The 26,214-nt window shown below is 38.3% G+C and overlaps 1 protein-coding gene across 1 annotated transcript in view; it reads left to right on the forward strand.

Moving 5' to 3' along the window:
• Positions 1-308: 308 nt before the first annotated feature.
• Positions 309-26,214, forward strand: part of SLC15A2 (solute carrier family 15 member 2) — a 31,525-nt gene continuing 5,619 nt past the window's right edge. Inside the window, exons 1-19 of the mRNA XM_006189865.3 lie at positions 309-891; positions 2,698-2,785; positions 3,356-3,497; positions 9,155-9,247; positions 10,399-10,498; positions 12,320-12,410; positions 12,667-12,744; positions 17,486-17,568; positions 17,990-18,076; positions 18,241-18,330; positions 18,423-18,467; positions 19,662-19,694; positions 20,409-20,497; positions 21,633-21,714; positions 22,292-22,426; positions 23,371-23,535; positions 23,688-23,734; positions 25,275-25,385; positions 26,075-26,171. Coding sequence (XP_006189927.2) covers positions 754-891; positions 2,698-2,785; positions 3,356-3,497; positions 9,155-9,247; positions 10,399-10,498; positions 12,320-12,410; positions 12,667-12,744; positions 17,486-17,568; positions 17,990-18,076; positions 18,241-18,330; positions 18,423-18,467; positions 19,662-19,694; positions 20,409-20,497; positions 21,633-21,714; positions 22,292-22,426; positions 23,371-23,535; positions 23,688-23,734; positions 25,275-25,385; positions 26,075-26,171 — 1,794 coding nt within the window. The 5' untranslated portion in view covers positions 309-753. The remainder of the gene's footprint in view (positions 892-2,697; positions 2,786-3,355; positions 3,498-9,154; positions 9,248-10,398; positions 10,499-12,319; positions 12,411-12,666; positions 12,745-17,485; positions 17,569-17,989; positions 18,077-18,240; positions 18,331-18,422; positions 18,468-19,661; positions 19,695-20,408; positions 20,498-21,632; positions 21,715-22,291; positions 22,427-23,370; positions 23,536-23,687; positions 23,735-25,274; positions 25,386-26,074; positions 26,172-26,214) is intronic.

The following is a 26,214-nucleotide window of genomic DNA, read 5'->3' on the forward strand; positions in this document are numbered from 1 at the left end:
GCTCTGCCTCTTTAATTGATATAAGATATATAGAGATATAGATATAGGTACATTTTAAAATATCTAGTTGAACTGAGTTATGTTGAAAACCAAAATTTGTTGCTGTCTCTGCAAATTCAATTTGAAGATGACTTTTCCTCTTCAGTGCATCTCAGTTTCCCCATATTCCTGTGTTTCCATTCCCATAGTCTTCATTCCTGAGTAATGACCACAGGCATTACTGATACTAATCTCTCTGTCAAGGCATAGTAAAAATTCCAGATCTGCCACTTAATAGCCACATGACTTTGGACAGATTATGTAACTTCTTGGGACATTAGTTTCTGTAAAATGGGAATAGTAGTAAGAATTAGAACATATAGATATATATGTATTAACCTTGCCTATAATAGGGTGTGCAATAAATGGCAGCTATTGTTACTTTGAAATTTATTTTTAAATCTGTGCTCTAGGCTGTGCTCCAGGCATTGTAGTCTTAACTAATTTTCATTCACTTGCAATTCCCCAGCTTTATCTCATGATGTGTTCTCACTTCCCCATGCTCTACCTTTTACATAATCATTCTTTTGACCCACTCTCTGAGGCCCAACCCTTTGTTTTTCTGTAGCTGTTTGCTTTTCTCTGGGCCAGGCAGCTGCTGAAGCCTGACACCCACAGGGTTAAACCTAGTTGCTGAAGCCACCCCCTCTTCCCCTCCCAAGTCCCCCTTTTCACTGTAGGCTGGCAGCTGTCCCAACTGCCTACCGAAGCCAAATGCTTGAAGAGAGAGAGAGTAAGGAGCTAGCCATGAATCCCTTCCAGAAAAATGAGTCCAAGGAAACTCTTTTTTCACCTGTCTCCACTGAAGAGGTACAACCTCGACCCCCCAGCTTTCCAAAGAAGCCATCTCCGGTGAGTTCCCAGATTCAGTTCTGCCTCTGACAGGAACAGACTTGCTCTTTTGGTCTCTTCCTTGGCCTCTGGAGCTCAGGCTGAGCTGTATTAGAGTATTAGAAGCTATTCTCGCTTGGAGTTAGAATTAACCTGTAAACTAAACCTAAACCTTTGTTTAGGAGAGGAAGCAGCAGGAAGAGGTCGTCAGAGTTCTTCAGTTGGTATCCAGGATTCTGCTGTATTTCATTGTAAATTCTGAGTTTCTCTGGGGTGGAAATAAAAGCTACTTGAATGTCCAGGGAAACTTGGCAGGCACTCCTTTCTGGAGAACTGTGTGTGACTGTTCTTTCTTTACCAACTTAAAAACTTCCGCCGGTGCGCAGAGTCTATGCTGGACACCAAGAGAAGTTTTAGAATAGATCTAGTCTCTATTACTGTATGTTCCAGTTTACAGTGGGACAAAGGACAGAGAAATGAAGAAGTAATAATAATATTTTACTTTATACACTTGTTAAAGCACTATCAAATTCATTGTCTCATATCCTCATATCAAAATCCTGTAAGTGGAGAGGATATAGTAAAACTAGCCAATATTTACTGAGTTCTTACTTTCCGCAAAGAGGTGGTAGTATTCTAGAGGTGGTTGTTTCTTTGAAATAATAGAACTGAAGTATAAAGACAGGTATAGTGACATGGCCAGGGTCAGTATGTTAACACAGCCAGTGACGGTGTTACATAGCTAGTCAAAGTATGTCAACTAAATTCCAGGTTGCATAATTCTCAAGCTGAGAGCTGGGAAGGTAAGAAGCCTAATTCATTGTATCTTTCAAGCAAGTTTTCAACCATACATTAATGTGTATTAATATTTAGGAGGGATGTTTATGTATATCCATTGGATAAAAGAATGAGTACATTATTTACTTAGTTCTATATCATCTGGTCCCACAGAATTTAAAGTTGCTCACAAAGATGTCTATACATGTTATGAATAAGAAGAGGCAATAAAAATCTCATGATAAAATTTTATTGAACCAAATATGGATATCTCCATCTCCCTGACATGTTAGTTGGGCTGTCATAAGGGGTAGGGATTTGAAATAAAACATGATATTCCTTATACTCTGACTGATACAGTACATGAAATAGTTTAGTCCTTTTATTGCCCAATAGGATTAGCATGAAAATGTTATAGAATCTCTCTTTCGTAGAAAAAATGGACATTTAATTTAACAAGATGTAAGAACTCTCTCCCCAAGTTCAGAGTGATCTGTCAGCTTACATTTAGGAATCTGTATTGAGCTCTGTGCCCAGCTCCAATAGCCTCTAAATGGTAAACCTTCATATTGCCAGGATTCCTCCCAGCATGGTGAAAAGGGCAGGTGGGGACAGAGGTTAATCTGCACAGTGGAGCTAAACAGGATACTGACATCTGAGTATAGCTGCTTGGACATGAATTCATGTCCAGGAGTCAACTTCTCATTCTGTTCCTAGAAATAAGAATGATTATTCTCCTGCCCAGGACCCTAAGCTTTTCATTTAGGACTTGTGGGACAATGAATAGGTCCTGGGTCCAGAATCAAGGAATGCCTGAGCAATTCCATGTTAAATGAACGAGGAATAAAGTAATATTCAGAATAGTTTCTCTTACTCCTAAATCAAGAATGCAAGCACTTTTAGTATGATACTGTCTGTTTCATGAAGAGTAGGGACCATTGATTCACATTACCTATCATGGTGACTTAAATAATTTTTCAGTGGAGCAATCTAATGGTTTAAATAGGGAAATATATCTCACAGCTGAACCATTGCCTTTTTGTTTCATAGAAAATCTGTGGCTCCAACTATCCACTGAGTATTGCCTTCATTGTGGTGAATGAATTCTGTGAGCGATTTTCCTATTATGGCATGAAAGGTAGGTAATTTTGTGTCCCAGAGTCCTGCTCTTCACTCTCATCCCATGTTTGTAACAACCTGGTCTTATATGCACTTATTTCCCTTATCCACTCTTTCTGCCTTCACCCAATTGGTCCTTTTCTTTCACCAAAACCTCCAATAAATGCCTCATAGGATTTTACCTACTAACTTACACAGGCCAAGGACAGAAAGGCCTAATGGAAACCAGAACACAGCCTATGAGAACGTAAGTGGAAAAACTCGCATTATCGGCATTCCATTCTTCATTTCTATTCTTCAGGTCTATGAACTATATTGCTGCTGAGAAGGAGAAGGAAGGGATATTGAAACCCCATGTTCTTTGGGATTGGGCTAAATGATGCTCTGTACACATACACTAAAGGGAGGAATATTGCATTTATACACTATGCATAGCCCCATTCACTTTCCCCAAATCCAAAGTCGCTTCACTGATAGGAGTATTGAAGGTCAAGATCACCTTCAAAGACCAGATCAAATGTTCTCCCATAAGTCATTTTAATGCATCTATCTTGTTTTGTCTCCTTTTTTTTTTTTTTTTTTGCTTCAGCTGTGCTGACCCTGTATTTCCTGTATTTCCTGCATTGGAGTGAAAACACTTCCACATCTGTATACCATGCCTTCAGCAGCCTCTGTTATTTCACTCCCATCCTGGGAGCAGCCATTGCTGACTCATGGCTGGGGAAATTCAAGTAAGAACGATGGGAGGTCTCAACCCAAGAAGCTTCACAGATTAATTGTGCAGAGGCTATCACTTCTAGCCTCTTGCTTCCAAAGAAGAACATACTTATGTCATCCATGACAAATAAGAATCTCTCTCAGACAACACAGAAAGGTTTTGTCTCTTCATTATCAGTTTTTCTAGTATTTTTACATCCTGTTCATTTGGGAGGGTTTTTTTTTTTCTTTTATCTAATTTTAATCCTCCATTTGGTAGTTTAAGACCAATTCTTGTTCTGATCTCAGGTGTGATAGCGATTGCTACTACCCACAAGAAAATTTATAATTCAGTGTAGTTATTTGGTATACTATCCATCTCTTCTCCAGATTGAGCCATCCTAACTCTTTTAGTATCTTCTTAGGTGTCTCTCTTTTCAGCTCTCTTGCCATCTCTGTTTCTCTTCTCTAACCTCCTTCTGTAGTTTCTTAAGACTATAGTAAGTATTTTCATGAATTAGACTAATGGTCTATTCAGTTCAGTATCTTTTATGTCTCTGAAAATAGCACCAAGAGATGTCTATGGGATAATGTTATAGTTGTTCCCTACAACATCCTCCTCATAGGCTGGAGAAGGATCTTGGATACCCATCGCTCACTTATTTTCTACGGACTTGTCATTTATGGAATTGTCTAAATTAGCATTTCTCAAAGTGTTGAAAATTGGTTGTATAGGATCGAATGAATATTATGTTGGAGCATAAAGCTCTCATGGTCAAATAAGTTTGAGAAATGCAGGGCTGAATAAAGCTAAAAAGGTTTCTTTACTGGATGAATTCTTATAGACTTTAAAAAGCTAATTCACACTGTAAAATCGCCAAAAGAAGGTAAAGTACACAAATTCAGAAGTCTTAAATGTACAGCTGGATGAATTTTTACATATGTATCACCATCACCTAGATCACTCTCCTTAGGGTCTTTGTAACCTTAGTACTTTCCTCTCTTGCCTTTAAATTCTTCCTCAGAGACAGTCTTTTCCTGTATCTAAAGCATGTGAAAATCTCTTGGTAACTTTAAACAAACAAAACTATTGTTAACCTTCCTTTGTGACCATTACCTCCAGATCTTACAAAGGTTTATTTATGTTTGTTACCATCCTTTCTCACTCTTCAGTATCACCCCTTAGGGCAGAGTAATATAATGCAATGCAATAGAGTCCAATTAAATTCAGTAAAAGTTTATTGAGTAAATTCTATTTGTCCAAAGAACCATGAGGGATAAAGTGATGAGTGAGACATAATACCTGCTTCACATTGCTCATGTTCAACTAGCTTTAATACAGAGCAGATTGTGGTAAGTACAAAAATGTATTATATGTTATCTTTTTATCCTGTTGAAATTCCTTTCTCTAAAATCACTGATAATGATCTCTTTGTTATCAAGTTCCAGAGGTCTTTTCTATATTCTTATTCACTCTGAACTTGTTTTAAAATTTCCGTCTGTTTATCACGCCTGTATTCTTGAAACTTCCTGGGCTTCTCTAGCACTGTATTTTCTGGTTCTTTTCTGCTTATTTTTTTGGATTCTTTCTTATTTGGCTTTCCTTTTGCCTTTGGCTTACTTCATTCTTTCCTGAATGTAGGCATTTCCCTGGTGTTTACCTTTGACCCTCTTCCCTTTCTCCAGATTCTCCCTCAGCAGGCCCTGAGGTGTCAATTTTAGCTCTATGCTGATAGCTCCTTGAAATCTGTAATCCTATCCCTGGTATGCATTAAAACTGCACACTAGCAATTACACCTTATCCTCTCTCCTGGCTTCCCTATACTCCTACATCCAATCAGTTCTCAAGTTCTACCTTACTTTTTCTATAATATCTGACACATTTATCCGTCTTCAACACTGAATCCCACTGCCATTAATTGCCACTACTCTAGCTTTGTTTTTCATTAGCCACTAAACTGGGCTATTGAAATGGACACCTAAAATGTTTTCATTGCTTTCTATATCCTTTTTTCACAACTGGGGCTATGCCCTACACCCAAATTAATCTACCTAAAAGAAATCCCTGTTCACATTACTACTCTGCTCAAAAATTTCTGCTGACTAACCCATTGTCTAATTAATCTCATCCCAACTTACCTTTCTGCTCTTATTGTCAAACTTACTCCCTTTCAAGAATGTTCACTAGAGAAAAATGGAATGCTAATATTTCCCTAATGATAGCCAGGCCATTTTTTGTATGTCCATTTGCAGTTTCTACTTCATGGAATCTCCTTCCTTGCCAGCCTTCCACGTGCAAACTCTTTAAGGCTCAATTCAAATGTTACTTATGCTATGGGGTATTCTCTGCCCCTCACCTTTCACCACTAGCTGGAAGTAATCTAATATTCTCTGAACTCCTTGTTTTTTCACCCTTGTTTTTACTCTTTGCTTGGTAAATGTAACATTTAACAATTCTGTCTTATTAATAACTACCTGTATATGAATCTACTGTCTTCTTCCAAACACTTAGAAGACAAAATCTCCTTTATATTTTTATCCAAAGCACCTAGAACAGTGCCTGGTACATAGCAGGCCCGCAATAAGTGTTTCAGTTAATAAATTTATCACTCTCAGATACTCAAATGTAAGCACACGTCTGAGGGTAGGTGTGGGCAGGCATGAAGATGACTTTTATTTTGTAGTGAGTATTATGGTTGCTTTTTAAATAATAGAACTATTTTGGGGATGAATTGGTATCTCTTTCAGAAAGGATGTGGGTTTGAGAAAACAGGAATAGCTTATGTGTGTATGTACAAGTTCACATGTACAAAGACAGTGATGACAGCAACATAAGAAAATAAGTGTTTACAACTACCCTGCCATCATACTTTACCCTGCTTTCTTAGGCCGGAAAATCAGGAAAACAGCAGGTTTTGTCTTCACTCTCTTTTTTGATTTGAACCTATAGTCTTCTTTTCTTCATTAGCTAAAGGAAAAAGGGTGTAGATTAAATGTTTCAAACTAAAAGTTTTTCCTCACCTTTTCTGTGCTCCCCTGCATGAGTCTGCATCTATGTGTTTACTTTTCTTCAGATGTTATTTTCAGGATGAAAAACATCCTATAACGTTAGAAAGATTGTTCACACCTTCAAGGGTCAATTTTCTCAATTTAGTAAACAACTTCTATTAAAAGTTCTTCCTCTCTTTGTTGTCCCAGAACCATAGTTTTGTTCAGAGAAAATGGGCACCCAGGACCCCTGACTCTTATGTAAGGAACTCCCTGTATCAGGAGAGAAGTGAATCTTCCTCCTGGGCTACATGTAGGAAAGAGTAGCCAATAGATAGACAATAGAAAACAAAATTTATTAAGCATGGATACTGGCTTTTCATGATTTCTTTAAAAATCTACTAAGAGGGTTAATTATATGCTAGGTTGCTATTTTTGATGCTAAGTTACTTTTAAGAGAGAAAAACATTTTTAGTCATAGTCCCTAGTATTGGTTTTTATACCCTGTGACCCATCTCTATCAGTCTGGACGCTTGATCTTGGCAAGCCCTTAAAACCACTCTCTTCAATATGTTTGCTGCCAAATGTACTTTTGGATGTCCTTGCTACACTTTCCCTTTCTCTTTCTCCATGGGGCTCTGTCCCATGACCTTTCCCTCTCATATCTTTTTTATCTGGTCAGAGTTGACCCTCTTTATGCTAGGCCTCTTCCTTTGCCATCACTGCACATAGTCCTCTCAGCTCCTAAGCTCTAATTAAAAATGGCTCTGGATTTTGACATTCTTATTGTGAAATAAAACTGAAAACTTTTTCCTCTTCGCTTTCTTTTTTCCACATTAATTTGTTCATGATAGCGGGAAGGGTATAGCTCAGTGGTAGGGCATATGAGGGCATATGCTTAGCATGCACAAGGTCCTGGGTTCAAGTCAATCCCCAGTACCTCCATTAAAAAAAAAAAAAAAAACTTGTTCATGATAAAGCTGAAGGAAAACTGGGCTGTAAGAAAGTAGAAGTTCTAGACCTAATTCTAACACTAATTAGAATGTCACTTTAGAAATATCCTTTGACTTCTCTGGATTTCTCTTTTCCTTATTTGCAAATGGGAAGTCTGGTCTATCTAAAACAGTTCTGTGTCCTGTGGTTGGGATTATAATGACCCCAATGACTCCATTTCAAATGCAGAATTTTCAGGCCTCTTTTGACTGCTCTTTCCTTCTGTTAAAGTTTCCTGTCATTAGCTTCCTCTCTTACATTCTTCATATTCTAGACTAGTTCCCCAAATCCTTCACCTAGAAGGTTGCCTGTTTTCCTCCTAAGCCATCTACACTTCTCTCATTCATTTAGTCCAACTTCTCTCATTCATTTAGTCCAACAAGCTGGTATCGCTCTGATCTCCCTATTCAGACTCTATGCCTCCAGCTCAGAATTCTTTTATTTTTTCTCTGTGATGATTTAGCATAAATCATTTGTTTTCGGGTTCATAATAACTGGCCTTGTTTTAGTCCCTTTTTATTCTCTTTCTTTCTACTCATTTTTTAAATTCCAACAAAGAGAACTTTTCTCCAGAAGATACTACAAGGCTTTCTGGGAAAGCCTGCCCCCTCCCCTGGTATTAACTACCCCTGAAATAGTCATTCATCTTCTTATCCCCTGCTTGCCATTATAAACCCTGTAAGATCTATTCATCCTGAAGAGCCAACCTAGGAAGATTAAGTATTTAGAATGAGAAATCCGCTTTCTGAGATTTCTGGCACCTCCAGCGTCTCTCCACTACCTCCTTTCCATTCTTTATATTCCATATTAGCATATATCACTTTAAAAATCACAGAAGTAAACTGTATAATTTTCAAGGTTCCTTCTTATACTAATACCCTACTTATATGAGAAAGACTGCTGGTGTGGTCATACACATAAGGAGCATATTGTGTATGTGGTAGTGTGCCACGTTTCAGTGTGTATATCTCTACATATGTTTTTACTGGAATTCCTCACTCTTCTACTCCCTATTTGCCATTCAGTTTTTTTTTTTTTTTTTTGAAAAACAACACAAGAAGTCCCTACCAATGGCATGAGCTATATCACTGGACAGTCTATTCAAAGTCCCTGACTCCTTTTTTACCCTTGGTAATTTGTCCATGAGGAAACTGTGTTAGGGACTGCAATTAACCCAAGAGTTCAAGACCAGACTGAACCTGTGAGCCCTTTACATCTCTGTATATCCCAGTGATTGTGTTTGGAGAAAGTTCTTTGTTTTAGCAATCCTTTTTTTTGATGTCTACATGACATTCTTCCTTGACCCTTATGGATTTTTAGAGCCAAAGACATTCCTTGGGGAAAAAATAAATCAGGTCAAAGTACAAACACTGTCACTCACTACAAATCCATTTCTTGACATATTTCTACAAGATCAGGGAAATTCTGTGTATGTGTGGAGTAAGTGGGGGGAAAAGGAGAGAGCAGGTGTGAGAAATGTCCATTATCTCTAACACTAGAGGGTAAAGAGTTGCTGTCTACCTTTCTAGTCCATTTGCTTTGTTCACCATTATTATTTCTATTTGTATTTCTCAGGTAATTCTTTCCTCTTCCACCCCTTTCTCCTTTCACTTCATTTATCCTGGCACTGAGAACAGTATGAACTCCTTGTTTGTATTACTCAAATCTCTAAATTCTGTTTGTAGACTGACTGGCTTAACTCTCTCAACAGGACAATCATCTATCTCTCCTTGGTGTATGTGCTTGGCCATGTGATCAAATCCATGGGTGCCTTACCAATACTGGGGGGACCAGTGGTACACACGTGAGTAAAACCATGTAATAAACTGAACCACTTTTCTTCCATTGGATAGGTAAATGTCTCACGCATTCTTTACAGATGTTTTTCTGTCTTCTTACCAGAGATGTCCCTTTTTTTTCCAACCCACTATTTTATTACAAAATTGGTTAAGAAGAAAAGATTGTGACCAGTTGAACTCTTTCCTGCTTTGTCTGAGCTCATTTGTTCTTATCAAACATTTGGGGACTTGTAGAATGCCTAGTTAGTATCCTTCTCATAAAAACTCTTCATATACTTGAAGACAATCATTAAAACCTTCATGCCGTCCATATTCCCTCACCTATTCACCTACCCATGCATTTTACTTTACTTGGGTTAAAAAAAATCTCTAATATTTGCTTATAATACGTTGTAGAATTTATATTCAAAGCTTGGATTATTTCCATTTATGTGTAGCTCTCCATATTCCAGTTGCTCTCTTCCTCTTTACTTAAGCTATTGACGTTATGATGCCAGAGCCTTTTGACAGATTCTCATGTCTCTTGCTGTAGTTAGTAGGGAGGGTTAGAGTTGTTCAAGAAGCAGATGATTAAAATTTTTTTTTAATTAAAAAAAAGCAGATCATATATATTCATGTTTATAATGTGCCTATATGTGCATTTTCCAAAGAGTTAAGAATTTTGTTTGAAATTTGATAAATATTAGATACCCCCTTACTGTCATTCCATCAAAAATTACTGTTGATTCTCCTATTAATTATGATTAATTTCAACATTTTCTTTTGTGATTAGTAAAGATATATGGGATATGGGTTCATAAGGTCTTTCCATTGAAGTGTACCTTTGACTAAGACAAGATTCGGAACCAGTGTTTTACCTTTGGAGTTCCTGCAGTATCTGCTTCTATCTGTTGCACACAAAGGGCAAATGAAACTATCAGGGACAAAATCTTCCCGTGTAATGTATACTTTCTGGCAGAAGCTCAAGAGTTGTAAAGAATGTCATGGCCCCTGGTTCTCCCCTAGGAGTGAAAGCATGTGGAAAATGCCCACGGTATAGAAATGTGAAGGAGGTCCTTACCCTTGTGTACATTTTTTTCCACCTGTAGCTCTATATTCAATTTCTACAGTTGTGTTTAGTATCAATATGGTTAGTATTCTCACCTCTCTGTTTCAGAGTCCTATCAATGATTGGCTTGAGTCTGATAGCTTTGGGGACAGGAGGTATCAAACCCTGTGTGGCAGCTTTTGGTGGAGACCAGTTTGAAGAGAAACATGTAAGAATTCTGTTATTTCTGTATTTTCAAAAATGTAGAACAGTCATTAAATAAGGTACCTGGCAGGTAGCCATTTGCCAAGATTGAAGTGATCCACTAGTCAGATCATATCTGAGAAGTTGTGTTCAATGCCAGGTACTGGTCATTAATATGGAGAAAAATGGCCAGGATGGTAGATGGACTAAAGACACATATTATGAAGAAAGGTTGATAGAAATGGATATATTTAACCTGGATAAGAAATAAAGAGAATATTATAGCTGTCCATAGATATTGGAAAGACGTCAGTAATTAAACCAGAGATCAATGAGTAAAACTACAGGAAGTTAGCTTTTTGCTTGATGGGAAGAAAAACTTTAAATAATTAGAGTTGGAAGCAGTGAGTTTACTCTCATTTGAGGTATTTAAGAAGAAACATGGTGGTCTCTCTGGGGATGGGAGGTGATGAGTAGTGTAGAGGTGACTTAAGCATCTCTAGCTTTCAGATTCTGTGAACAGGGAAAATGACCATTAAGAATAAAACAGATTGAGTTTCTATAGATGAATCTGTCTGGATGATCATTCCTTCTTTTCCTAAATACTATTCACTGTCAATGGGGGTGGGGGTGGGGGGAGACCTGGTATGAGTAAAGGTAAAAATGGGCCTGAATGAAGAGCAGTGACAACTAGACAAGGGAAATAGTCTATTCTTAGACCAGCCAACATTTCTAGCTTCTTCTTTTTCCTCTTAGTTTTCTTTTTTGTCTGTCTTCATGTATTATTCCCTCTTCTACAGCTATTTATCATGTTTCTGGTTTTTTCCTCTCTGTTATTCCTCTGTGTCCTGACTTCTGGTGTTTCTCTTACCCTTCAGACCATTTGAGTTATTTTATATTCTTTATCTGCCCGAAGATCCATAGATCATAATTGCTTGCTGACTTTGGAGAAATAACCAACCTTTGGCAAGTGGGGTTCTATCCACAATAAACTGTACACATAGATGAGTGGAATAGGTTTAAATGAGGACTAGAAGAGGAAGCAAAACACACCATAAATAGAAAATGAAGATTGTATTAATGTGTCAGGAAAAGATCTGGGGTCCCAGAATAAAGCACAGAAGTTCCTAATGAATAAAGCATCAGCAACTTTACTTGCAGGTTGCTTCATTTGGTAACTACTCCACAAAGATATTTCAAAAACAGGACAGCCACTTCTAAGCTCACAGATTTCCTTTTATATTCTCTGACTGACTTCCCCATAAACACTGGGTAAATTACCCTGTTTGAGCAACAGTTTACTCCACTGTCCTATGTTCTGGTCCTATTCCTACCACATATTCCACAAAATCTGTTATTTAATTCAATTATTTATTCACTTAATTAATGCAGTCAGTAAATATTAAGTCTGTAATATAGGTCAGGTGCTATACTAGATAGTGAGGATTACAGAAAATAGTAAGATACAATTTGTGTCCTAAAGGAACTCTCAACCCACTGAAAGGAACAGACATTTAATGCAAATAAATTAATATTAGAATGGATATGTATAGAACACAGTAGTGGCATAGTCTGTAAGATAAGACGGTAAGATAAGATGATCATTTTTGCCAAGATAAAAGGGTAAAAGAATGTTAAAGATGTTTGTTGTAGGTTCTGAAAGAAAGATGGGGTCAGCCAGATATGTGTTAAAATATCTAATATAATATTCACATACCATGGAGGCAATATCTGAATCTGTCTCTGTGTATGTACCTCTCTGTTAGTCCGGACATGAGGGGTAGGAGCTTGGAGGCACATGGCACTGATGATTTGTCCTGTATTTGTTTCTGTTTTGTTTTTTCAGGCAGAGGAACGGACTAGATACTTCTCAGTCTTCTACCTCTCCATCAATGCAGGGAGCTTGATTTCTACATTTGTCACCCCCATGCTGAGAGGTTAGGATCTTGTCTGAGGGGCCTGAGGGCTTTATTCTGGCCCAGAAATCCCTTCAAGGCTTCCTCCTGTCCATCTTCTCCTTTTATAAGTGTTTGAAAATCTGAGAGAACTTCTTTTAATCCTGATTTGTCTGGCCCAAAAGAAGGATTATAGATCAGGTGATGGAAGGTCATGTCTATGACCTCAAAAACCTGAGCTGGCAGAATAGAACATCAAAGATTCGAGGTTCAGGATGGCTTTTTTTTTTTTCTTTAGGAGATATACAATGTTTTGGGAAAGACTGCTATGCGTTGGCTTTTGGAGTTCCAGGATTGCTTATGGTGATAGCTCTTGGTAAGTGCAGCAGGGCAGAGGAAACCAATAACCACTGATGCCTCCCACATGTAAAGCATGATGTAAGCACTTTACACAAACTATTTCATTCAGTCCTCACACTAATATATTAGGTAAACATTATTGATATTGGCGATAAATTAACTTAATAAAGTCAGAAACCTTAAAAAAAGAAAGTACCCAAGGTTATACAACTAATAAGAACTTTCTTAGAGAGCTTTAAGAAAGACTGATCCCTGGACCCCACGCAGGACCAATTAAATCAAGATTTATGGTGGGATAGGGCCTTGACATCTATAATTTTTTGAATATCTAGGTGATCCTAATGTGTAGTCAAATGTGCAGTCATAATATGAGATGTACTGATATACACTATAATATGTAAGGAGGCAAGGAAAATAACTAATCCTTTCTCTCAAACTAGTTTATTTCATCTGATAGTTATTTATCTGGTAATTGGAAGATTTTTAAAACTCTTTGATTCTTTTCAAGTAGTTTCCAAGTTTAGCTATTTCTGCCCCGCTCTACAATGCTCCCAAGAAGTTTGCTCTTGAGCAAAGAGAATAAGAGGAGTTGGATAAGTAGGTGGAAACTGATGCAACTTAAATCAAGTGGCAGTCTCTTTACCGCCAAGAATCCAGCAATGGAGGAGGAAGGGGGATGTGTGTGTAGCTTAGTTTATACAGTCTAAGGGGAAACTTGGACATGATTGTTTCTAATCATTGACCTGGAAACCTGTTCTCACACTGGGCCTTTGGGTAGCACCTCCCCCTGGAAGATATCCAGTCCATGTATAAAGAGCTCAATAGAGGAAAAGGAGCCCAGGGACTCAATGTCCCATCTGATTATTTTCTACCAGGGAGAGGGGGCTCATAGTATTACTCAGACTGCAATTCCAGTTCTAAGGAGGTTTATGTGTTTTTCTAGGAGACCTGTGATAATACATTTTCTGCTTCCTTCTCCCTTAGAAGCTAAACATTTTCCTAAATATTTTCCTTGTTTTCTACTGATTAATACTGTGTCTCTTTCTCTGGATTACTGCATAATAATAATATTTATAATACCAGAATGATTATGAAAATCAAAAGAGATGCTGAAATGTTGTATAAATTATGAAACATTAAACAAGTATTAGCTGTCATTAGTCAGCTGCTTCGGTTTTCAGGGTACTAATAACTCAATTCTCTGGCTTTTCCCTATAATTTAAAATATTCATTTGATTTATTTCACTCATTAATTCATTCAGCAAACATTTGTTTAATGAACCTTCTGTGTGTCAGATTCTGTACTAGGTAGTGGTGTCACATTGGTGAGTTAGATAGCTACAGAATTCATGCTTTCAAAGAACTTATATAGTCCAGCAGGAGGAGGTAGACAGACAAGTACACAGGGAGAACTTTCAGTACAGTATGATCAGTGTCACAAATGGGGAAACAGAGAAAGCTATAGGAACACACAGGAGGGATGTCTGACTAAGACTTTGAGGATCAGAAGAGGTTTGCCTAAAGAAATGATATCTAAGATAAAACCTAAAGGTTTAACAGCAGTTAATCAAAGAAGAGATGGGGAAGTGAAACAGAAATAGGACATGGTATCTGTAACACAAGGAGATGAGAGATAGTATGACCTATTTGAAGGACTTAAAGGAATTCAGATTGCCTGGGACAGAAATAAAAAAGATAAAGAGGAGAAATTGACAGAAACCAGATAATGAAGGACCGTTTACATCATAAGGAATTAGAACTTTATCAGGAGGATAGTGGAAAGGTACAAAAGGATTTCAAATAGTGGAATGTTAGATTTTTATTTTTCAATGGTATCTCTGACTATAATGTGGTAAAAGAATGGGTTAAAAGTGAGACATGGATATATTTGTCTTGATTACTGAATTTTTGGTACTCCCTTCAATTTTGTGCTCAAGGTGAGTGCCTCACTAAGCTCACCCTAGTTGGCCCTGGCAGAATTGACAAACTTGATATGATTAGATATATGAAACTGAAGGGGAAGATAAGCCAAGATTGAATGTAGGGTTGTGACTTGAGCAAACTGTTGAATGGGGGGGGGGGGGTCATTAATTGAGATAGTAAGGGAGAACAGGTTTGGTGCAATAATAATTAATTTAGTTTTGGACATGTCACATTTTAGATGTCCTTGGAACATCCAACTGGAGTATCAGACATTTATTTGGAAATACAGGTTTAGAGTTCAGAAAAAATGTTTGGGCTATAGAATAAGATCTAAAGCTGTTAGTATATGGATAGCAATTCAGTCATGAAAATAGATGGAATAACTAAGAGATAATAAGAGTCGGGTAAAAAGAGAGCAGGGATAGAATCCTGAGGTTTTTAAGAGACAAACAAAGAGGAAAAGCCCACAAATGAAACTAAGAAGGAGTGGCCGAACTCATGGTAGTTCTGTCTTGGATACCGAGAGGATTTCAAGAAGAGAAACATTCAGAGTAACAAATATTACTGACTAGGAAAGTGAGACAGGGTAGAAAATGTCCATTAAATATAGTGACAACAAGGTCATTGATTTGGTGATGTCAGTTATGGTAGACTGGTAAAGATTCAAGACTAATTAGTGTCAACTGGGCAGTGAATAAGAGGTAAGAAAGGGAAAACAGTACCTATTTATAGCTGAAAGGTGACATGGAACCGAGAGGATATTGCTTGAATATTATTAGGAAGACTCCAGCAGAGAAAGAAGTTAAAGATGTAAGAGAAGACAGTATAATCATTGTGAAAGCACACATGGCAGAATTGCCTTTGTACAGGAGGAGGAGTCTCACCTTAACCTAAATGGAGGAAAGGATGGGTGGGGCAGGAAGTTGAGAGAGTTTTTATTTGAAGTCTTTTATTTTCTCTGTGAAGTGGGAGGCAACAATCCATACGAATGGGAGGAGATAGTAGGGAAATTCAAGGTCCCTACTCATCTTAAGTGGCTTTGAAATTTAAGTGTGACCTTGTCAAGTTCATCACCTGGCCTTTTATCACTCCACTGTCACTTTTTAGACCAGAATTCCTGAGAATTCCAGCCTCTTCCTAGAAAACTGAAGAAAAACAAGTTTCAGGAGCAGCCTATTTCTGATCCAAAATCTTCCTCTTGTCTAGACACCGCTTTATTTACCCAGTAGTCTCCCAGGTCTGGCATTCTTGCTCTGAACTATTTTTTTCTGTCAACAGTAAAAAGGCTTTGGTAAGTAAAGGGTACTATTTGGAGAAGCTTTGGGAAACTGAGAGGATAAATAAAGAAAAAGTGATAGAGTGAATCTGACTGAGAGGAATGCAGAAATCAGAAGGTTAAGATAGAGAAAAGTAAGATAAGTCAGGCATTCTGGTATGTAAGGATATTGGAAAGTGCTACTGGTCACTGAGAAAGGCATCTCTGGTAGAAGATCTCTGAGAGGGGCATCTTGCTGGAGCTGGGAAACCCGTTCAAGAGGAAAGTACATCTGGGAGGGTACCAAGATGGAGGTCTCCCACTGATTTTAATTACATTTAATAATCCTTTTTAAAAACTGTACTTTTTTATGATTAGAAAAGTAACATCTCATTATTGGTAATTTGGAAAATAAAAGAAAAAACAAAATTAAATTCACCTATAGATAGCTGTGGTGATGTGGTTAAAGAATAAACAAGGGGGGTAAGGGAAAGAGAATGGGCTCAAGAATAGAAATAGTACAGAAAAGAAATTTTTGAGGGGATGATGAATAGTAGTTAGAGCACAGGGTACCTAATGGAGAGCAAAGAAGGTAAAGTGAACATAGTGGGTTGAGGGGAGCTCCACTGTAGACAATGGCCATGTCTTTTTTATCTTTATTCCCAGTAGTGTCTAGCATGGTGTGTAATGCAAGAATGAATGAATGAGGTGCTTTATGGTGGTTAAGAGCGTAGATTTTTTTTTAACTGGAGGTACTGGAGATTGAACCCAGGGCCTTGTGCATGCTAAGTATACACTCTACCACTGAGCTACTACTCCCCCCCCCCACCCCCCGCCCCGCAAAGAGCATCGATTTTTGACTCAGACTGGCCTCAGGTCAAAAATGTAGTTTCTAGCTGTGAAATCTTGTACAAATTACTTAGTTTCTTTAATCTTAGATTTTTTCATGTATAGAATGGAGACAGTAATACACATTTTGTCAGGTTAAATCAGTACTGTATGTAAAATGCATAACACTTTACATATATAATAAACCTTCAAGAGATGGTTAGTGATAACAATAACCACAGGATAATAATAAACTTGGGAAGGCTTTCCATGCCAGGAGTTTGGGCTTATTAAGTAGGTCCTAGAAAAAAGATTTTAATTTGGCATCAGATGAGAGAAGGAGAAGACACTAGGGAATGAGAAAGTAGTTGATGGCCCTTTTGATAATGTAGGGTGGAAATTGTGAGGTCCTAAACAGGAGTCATGGTGATGCAAAAAAGCGGGTAGAAGGGAAATACACTGAAGACAGAGGATCAGTGAAAGCTGGTAATATATCAGATGTAGAGATGGAGAAAGAAGAGTGAGAATTCAGAGATGACTTCCGTTTCTGTGATTATAAGAGAATCTCAACAATGTTACTGTTCTCTTGGCTCCCATAGTTTTGTAACTCCAAAGTCAGGGAACGTAAGTCAGTTTCCTCCCTTTATGAGATTTTCCAGTCATTCCTACACTTCAGCAGTCTGTCTTTAGCATTGACATACTGAATGTGCTGAATGAGAAGCTAAGATCCTTGTTTGTGTATCAACTGCAGTTGTGTTTGCCGTGGGAAGCAAAATATACAAAAAACCACCTCCTGAAGGAAACATAGTGACTCAAGTTGTTAAATGTATCTGGGTAAGTCCATGAATCATTTACCTACCTTTCTCAATCAAAGGGAAAGAGATGGTGTGATGAGCATATAGGCCTTCAAACATGGATATACACCTTTCTCAATGATCTCTGTTCTACTTCTGTGCCTTTTGGAAAACAGATTAACTGGTCTTACCCCATGTGCCTCTACTTAACCACTAACTTAAAAAGATAAGGTAACTATTTTTTTAATTGGCAAAAGTCTTCTGAAATGTAGTTATATATGTTGCCAATAGAAAATAAGGATAGATAAAATTATATTTGAAATATTCTGAAATTCAATGTCTGATGAAATCAAAGGATTGGAGCAAGTCAGAGTATGTGTGTTTGAGGGAGGGATAATAAATTAGAAAAGGCAGGGGATATTTTTTTGTGTCTCTCCTCTGATATCTATGCTCTGCCCTAGTTTGCTATTTCCAACCGTTTCAAGAACCGTTCTGGGGACGTTCCAAAGCGAGAGCATTGGCTGGACTGGGCAGCTGAGAAATACCCAGTAAGTTGGAACTGCAGAAACATCTGATGCCTCCATGGAATCTTTCCTAATGTCCAAACTGATTCCCTCCTGCTATATTCTTTTACTGTTCTGGGCCACTTCTACTCTAAGCAAGAAAACCCTATCTGGCAATTCAACCTGTTCCATCTTCCCTCTTCTTGTAGAAGCAGCTCATTTTGGATGTGAAGGCACTGACCAGGGTACTATTCCTTTATATCCCACTGCCTATGTTCTGGGCTCTTTTGGATCAGCAGGTAAGAATAGTTCTTTTGAAAGCTACCCCTTCCTCTAACTCCTTCCCTCTTACAGGAAAGAGTTTTCTCATAATAGCGTCTGTTTGCCCTAGGGCTCACGGTGGACTCTGCAAGCCACCAGGATGAATGGGAATTTGGTGAGTAGAAGAGATTTTTCCAGAGAAGTCCTATCATTTTCTTTATAATCCATATTAAGAAAAAACTTCTTTGTGTTATCGCCTGAAAACTGACATAAGGTCATAAGAGAGATGCCATTAGCATGAAAGTACTGAGTAAGCAAAGTAAAGAAAGCTAGTCTAGAAATAAAAGCCAGAATCTTATCTTTAAAAATCAGGAACATAGGGTGGGAAAGATTTATTCATTTGTAGGATAAGTTGATTAGATTTTATTTGTTTATTTATTTTTTTAAACAGGGGACTGAACTGGGGATTGAACCCAGGACCTCGTGCATGCTAGGCATGGGCTGTACCACTGAGCTATACCCACCCCCAAGGTGGGGGGAGATTTAAACATATACAAGGAAGCCTTGAGAGGATAGCAAATGAAGTGATAGAGTACCTGGGGGAGTGGTTGTTTTCTTTCATCTAAACCTGACCAGGGCACAGCAGGGACAGGTTTGATTGCTGCTCCTACACAATTGTCCCCATCTCTCAGGCAGGGCTCACGGCAGAGGACCGGAAGTGGGATATTTTGTACATGGATTTGGAAATAACGAGAAAATTGTAAACATTATTTTCTCTTTTTCCAATTTCCATTCTTTGGCAAAGTCTGCCCTCAGTTGTTCCACTTCCTAGATTACTGTATTGTTTTCCTACTATTTGTGAGGAGGGAGGGTGGAATGATGCCAGGGTTTTATAAACCATCTATTTGGAGCTTGCCTAATATAATTTCACCTTTTCCCTTCCTCTGGTTGTCCAGGATTTACCATGGTTGTCCTCTTTTTGACCCCCTGGAGAAAAACTTCAGAAACAATATGTGTCAGTGGGAGTCTTCCCCCAGCCATGATGTCTTGTCCTTCACATCATTATCACCTATGACTGCAGTTACTGTGATTAATAAAAACACACTGACTCTATTTTCTCTCAAGTTGAGGAAAGGATGGTTCACAAAAAATAAGATTCTCCCTTAGGCCCATCTGCCTTCAGCAAACATAGCCTTAAACTATTCCCAGTCTGTTTCCCCACGTATCCTTACAAGGGACAATAGGCCCTGAAGCGAAGATCTGTTGGATTTTATCCTATGCCTTTCACCAGCTAATTAGCAAGATTGTTGATCTAGGCCCTTTCTGTCTTCAGGCCACCATCTAACTGTGATTTGTTGTAACATTTCAGGGTTTCTTTGTGCTTCAGCCTGACCAGATGCAGGTAGGAGACTTGTGCATAGTCATTGGGACGTGTTTCTTTCCTCATCTATACCTCTACCAGTAGTAATAGGATTACTAGCCATAATTTGAAGTTTTTTCCCTTGTATGCTGAGAAGGGGTAAACATATGGATGAAAATATTCTCTTTAACCTCCACAGTTCTCTTTTACATCCTCTGTTACATCCTGCCCAACTTCAGGGAGACTGAGTTTTGAGCTCACAGGAAGAGTATAAGCACTGGATTCCCCCCTCCCCCCATGTTAAGTATCATGGAAATATTGTCAAAGAAATTGTAAGACTTTGTTGTGTGAGCAGCAAAGTGGGAATCTCTGTTTGTTGGTGACTCCCAGTTATTTTTTTAACCCCTTATTCAACAGTGCCCAGTTCTTCCTTCTCTCCTTCCTTTCTCCTGGCCATGACATTTTCCCCTGAGCTGTGGAACTGGAGAAGATAAGTGAAAATGGAAGGGGAGAACTCCCAACTGATTGGCAGAAAAACAGGTTCAGAGTGAAACTAGTTCCTTGGAATATTTGGAAGCTAATGTGCTATGCAAGGGAAACAGTCTTGGGTGTAAAGGGATTGAGAGACGTGGAATCTTTCTGTGCTTAGTATGATGAAAGTGTGTTTGGATGTGAGAGTGTGCGCGTGCAAATGAGAGCACATATTCACACTCATAGAAAGCTTGTGACTAATCCCTTTTCACTGTGACATTACAGGTACTAAATCCCTTTCTGGTTCTTATCTTCATCCCATTGTTTGACCTTGTCATTTATCGTCTGGTTTCCAAGTGTGGAATTAATTTCACGTAAGTGTTCACTATGTCTGTGTTTCTCCAAACTGACTCAATACTTGCCCAGTTTGATAAAGATTCAATGTCTTTTCTACTTCATGATGATTTGTTTGGGTTTATCATTTTTCTGCTTCTTATTATCCATGTTAGTTTAAATGCCTATTAATGGTGGAGGATGGGAATTGAATCTAATTAATTCTTATTATAGAGAGCCCGAGCCATTACTGCAGACTTACCTGCATGATGTTGAAGGGTTAGGACCAAGACTAAGCTTGGTGGAAAGTCAACATTATGTGAGATTAGGCTCTGAAACCAACTTGTTACTTTGTTCTTGAATGTTGCCTCTTCAAAGTCTAAAGCCATTGATGATAACTAATTCCATTAAATCTCCTATTGTCCCTATGAAACAAATGGAGGACCTCTTAAGAGTGGGATAGAATTGTCCCTAATTACTGCTTTCCCTCATTCTAAATAGAGAAGTGTTATTCTTTGTGAAGTTTGACAGAGGAGGGTCTTAAGTCTCCTAATTTCTGCTTTAATAACAATTTCCTTTTGCTAACCATTGTCATATTCAAATGACCTTTTGTCATTCACTCATTCATGGAGCAGATTTTTTTAATCCAGCACCAAGTGCTATGCAGATGTAAGAGCACAAACCTTGCTCTTAAGGAGTTTACTCTTTAGGAAGGGAGCTGGAAAATACTGCAGTTAATTATTGCACAAGGTGAAATATGTTAAGTGCCCTAAGAAGGGGGGCAAAGTGCCAAGGAAATGTAGAGATGGAAGAGAGTGCTCCCTGCGGCCAGGCTCAAGAAAGGCTTCTGAAGACTAGGAAAAGAAGATAATAATATATAGTGACTGGTATATGCTAGTGTTTAATAAATCTGGGTATATTACTATTATTTTTGTTATTATGACATAATGGATAGAAAAATCATCATAAACAAAGGTAGAGGTGGGAAAATGTAGTGTATTACAGAGAACAGTACAATGTGACTTAAGCAGGGGTAGAAGGAAGAATGTGTGAAGGGGAGTTCTAGGAAATACTTTGAAAAGTAATTGGGACCAAATTAGGTAGGCTTAGGGGGTTTAGATTGTATCTTTTAGAGTCTAGAATTTAGATTTAATTGTCTCTCCCTTTCCTCTACAGATCGCTTAGGAAAATGGCTGTTGGCATGATCCTAGCATGCCTGGCATTTGCAGTTGCTGCAGCTGTAGAGATAAAAATTAATGTGAGTTCAGTAAATCTTAAGCTTCATGAGAGCAGGACCATGTCTATTTTGTTCACTCTTCTGACTTATTCAATCTTGATTCCCTGAGCCCTAGCACAGTACCTGTTTTAAAGAAGGTGCATGAGAAGTATTTGAGGCAAATGAGTGGATACAGGGGTAGAGCAGCAGTGCAAAATGAGGCCCACCTCCCACCTGAGTGATTCAGAATATATTGTCAAGGAATTTCCAAAACACCAATATCCAAGATATATAACCGTATCTTTATTACCTTATGAGATACTGAAACAAATACCTTTTGGCTTATTGAATTGCTGCTATTGGGGAATGATGTATGAGGCCACAGTTGAGTCAAAAATCATGGAGTTTGCTACCTGACATCAGTGCCTGCTACATTAAGCTGGTGATTCCCCCTCCAAATTGCCTTTACAGTTTTCTAAGCCAAAAGCTCGTTAGAGGTAGAAAACTGTGTCCTCCTGATTAGATGAGCTAGGCTGTCAAGGTAGGACTGAGGTATGTGTTCTCATTGTATCTGAAGGGTTATTTATTGGTAATTCTGACATGTGTTCTCTGTCCTAAGGAAATGGCCCCACTCCAGCCAGATTCCCAAGAGATGTTCCTACAAGTCTTGAATCTGGCAGATGATGAGGTGAAGGTGACAGTGCTGGGAGATAAAAACAATTCTCTGTCAGCAGAGTCCATCAGACCCTTTCAGGTGATGTATGGACTTGAATGAATTAGAAACACATTCAGATTATGCACCAAGGTGGCAGTGTAATACTGCAGTTAAAAGCATGCTGTTGTGGAGTCAGACTTCCCCACGCCAATTCTGGTTCTACCACTCCTTAGCTATAGGACCCTGAACAAGTTATTTTTATCTCTAGTCTTCAGTTTTAGCATCTGTATAATGGCAATAATTTTTATGTCATAAGCTTCTGTAAAGATAAATATTATATGTAAAGTGCTTAGCATAGTATCTGGGACATTATAAGCTATCAATAGGTTGTAATGTGTATTAATATTTCAAACTGCCTCCTAATCACACATCCTCTGGAAGAATTTGGCTTGTATATTTTCACTACTATGCTATACATATTCTGAAATATTTATTTTAAAATATTTTTAAATAATAAAAGTAATATACATTTATTGTGAAAATTGGGGAGTATGTAGAAAGATTTAAAAACCACTTATAACTCCATCACCCAGAGATAACCATAGTTCACATTTTTGTATAAATACGTAAATAAACTAATTTTTTAAAGTGCTGACTGTATGCTGTATCGACCTTGATTTCTTTCTTAACATTAATTGCATTATAAACATTTTTCCATGTCCTTAAATAAATTTTGAGAACCTAATTTTAATGGATACAAAATATTACATTCTGTGGATATACCACGGTTTAGTAAAATATTTCCTTGTAGGTATTTAAGGTTTTTTTTTTATTATTATACATAATTCTATAATGAACATCCTTACTCATAAATCTTCATACAAGCTTCTAATTATTCTTAGGGTATAGTCCTAGAAATAGAATTACTAAGTTAAAGGGTAATGGTGAAAGTATCTGATGAGGGCACCTGCCCTGGGATGCTATGAGATTGTGATGTCCAAGATAGGGTAGAAGTTGAGTGTGACAGGTTCTTCATTCTACAGAAAATGCCACACTATTCCAAACTCCACCTGAAGACAAAAAGCCAGAATTTCCACTTCCAACTGAAATATCAAAATTTGTCTGTCTACACTGAGCATTCCGTGGAGGAGAAAAAATGGTACAGTCTGATCATTCGAGAAGATGGAAAAAATATTTCTAGCATGATGGTAAGTTGAAGAATGGCCTAGTGTCCAAATTATCTTAAGAGTATGATGACTGGCTGATTAATATCTTACCAAGGATATGCCTGATTATCAGATTTTCTGATTATCAGTTCCCTCTTTCAGCTGTAACTGATTTTTACTTCCCTCTCTTGTAGGTGAAGGATGCAGAAAACCAAACAACCAGTGGGATGACAGCTGTGAGGTTCGGATGTCAAGGAGACCCAGACCACTCTGTTCTCTTGAATCTTGGGTCTCTTCTAATCTGTGTGGCTTCACATGAAGAGGCCTTACATTCTACTTGTTTTGTGCAGGGATTCTCTCTCCTAGAATGTTAGGGGCATTGGTGTCAGAAGCCATTTCAGGACTGTGAGGGGCAAATAGGCTTGCTTTCTCATCTGATATTCAAAGATGACCCTGTATCTAGGTATGCCCCCTGTGCTCTGGTATTTAAATCCCTTCTGCTGAATTTTATCTGCTCATCTTGCTGTCAGGAAAATAATTGAGTACTTTCTTCTCTGTGATCACCAGAGAGAAATTCAGAAGTGAGCAAATATTCGTCCCTTCATTGTTGGTAGTTCAATATCTTGTATAGTTACCATGTTTTTAAAACTTAAAATAAACCTATAGGGGCATCATGCTATAGTAAAGATAACATACTTGGAGTCAAAAGATTTGTTTTTGAATCTAGATAAGGCTAAAGGTCTCGTTAGACAGCCTGGAACAGTTGGAGAGATGGAGCCCTGAGAGGTCACCTGCTCTCTGTGGCAAGAATCTGACATGAAATAGATGCATGTGCCTGTGGCCATCAAGGTTAGATGGTTGCTGTTGAGAATAGTATTTTAGAGAACTTTAAATGAAAAATTAGAATTTCACTGATGGGTGGAATAGTCATAATCATTTGCTATTGAATATGCTTCAGAAAAAGTATACAAATCAAAAGAAGTAAGACAACAATGAGGACAGGACTTCCCTGGGTCAGAGAGCAATAGGAACCTCCAGAGGGGTGAAAGGGGGCTATTTCTAGGTTAGTGCAGGGTGATCAGAAATCCAGGAATCAATATCAAGGATTCCAGAGGGAACTGCCCTTCTAATCCACATGGGTCAGGGACCAAGGCAAATGCTACCAAAAACCCAAACTGAGGAAGCAATTTAGGGGCACAGGTTCAAAAACTAGAAAGATGATTCTGGAAGAGTCCAGGGTTGTCTGCAGACGCCAAACAATGATAACTCAACCTACTGTGGGCTGAGAGTCTGAGTTTTGTGAAAGTCAAATCAGACTTCATTTGTAAGAGAATAAAGTATCAATTTTATGTAAATACCAGTATACATTTATATACACCTAATTATTTTTCTTAGTAGGGTCTCAGTTGATGAATTCCACTATTATAAGAGGGAGAGAAATTGGGTGCACCTAAGATGGGTTAGTGAGGGTACTCAGACTGCCGTGGGTGATCATGGTAGTGTCCATCCCAGCTTGAGATCAGGTGAGAATATGACAGATAAAAAGCTAATACCCAAGGAAAGAGAATGTGAGGGACAGCTAAGACTACTGATTACTTCTTATGTGTGAGTTCATTTATTCACCCAGTTAACAATATATATCATGTACCTTTTATGTGCCAGCCATTGTTCTAGGCACTAGAGATACAGTGGTAAACAAAACAGAAAAGGCCCCTGCCCTTTTACCACGTGTCCCTGCTTGGGAGAGTTTGTCTGATCTGTAACAATGTCTCCACACTTAGGTTTGTTAACACTTTGCATGAAGAGGTCAACATCTCCCTCAGTACAGACACCTTCCTTAGTGTTGATGAAGACTACGGCGTGTCTGCTTACAGGACTGTGCGAAGAGGAGAGTAAGAGCATTACCCTTGTGGACATTTTACTTTTAGCAACAACTGTTTTTTAAGTGCTTTTTTTGCATATGGGTGGGAGGATTGGGTACATCTCAGCTAATTTTGAACATTACAGTCTCCTGCTCTTTCTCAACCCTTGCCCCCTTCCCTCAGTCTCACCTTTTTCGGCGCCAATACATTGAGGCCATGACTGCCGTGAAGGCCATACTGTATGGTTAACAAGGCCACCTATGGGAGGTCTGCCAAATTTATTTTGGCTCCCTCCCCTGCCCTTTGGGAACTCCTACTGGCACCTCATCACTTCGAGCTTATCCTTTCAGGTTCACTGTTTTGTTTTGTTTTTATGCTGTTGCACTAATTCATAAGACCTAGAAGAGAAAAATTCAGATTTTGATGAGAAGACTTAAAAGTCTGAAGTTCACAAAAAAAAAAAAGGCAATTTGTGCCTTCTTCATTCAGGTTTAAGGTTAAAAAAAGAATACCAGACCAGGCACTGAAGAGCTCAGATCAGGGGTAGAAAAACCTGGCATGACAATAATTTACTCTGAGACTCCTCTCTTCAAAGAGAAATGGTAGCTTCTCTGCTTGATTCACCATCAGTGGAGAGATGAAATCACTCTTTCCCCCAGAGGTGGGAGTGCTTTTCTAAATTGTCATGTTTATTCTAACCTAAACTTGTCCTGTTCCAGATATCCTGCGGTGCGCTGTAGAACAAAAGATGAGAACTTTTCACTCAATTTGGGTCTACTAGACTTCGGTGCAGCTTATCTGTTTGTTATCTCTAATGTAAGTAGCTCATGGCTACCCTCACCATCTCCTTCCGTATAAC

The sequence above is a fragment of the Camelus ferus genome, chromosome 1 (genome assembly GCF_009834535.1).
Source record: "Camelus ferus isolate YT-003-E chromosome 1, BCGSAC_Cfer_1.0, whole genome shotgun sequence".
In the NCBI taxonomy this organism is placed as follows: domain Eukaryota; kingdom Metazoa; phylum Chordata; class Mammalia; order Artiodactyla; family Camelidae; genus Camelus; species Camelus ferus.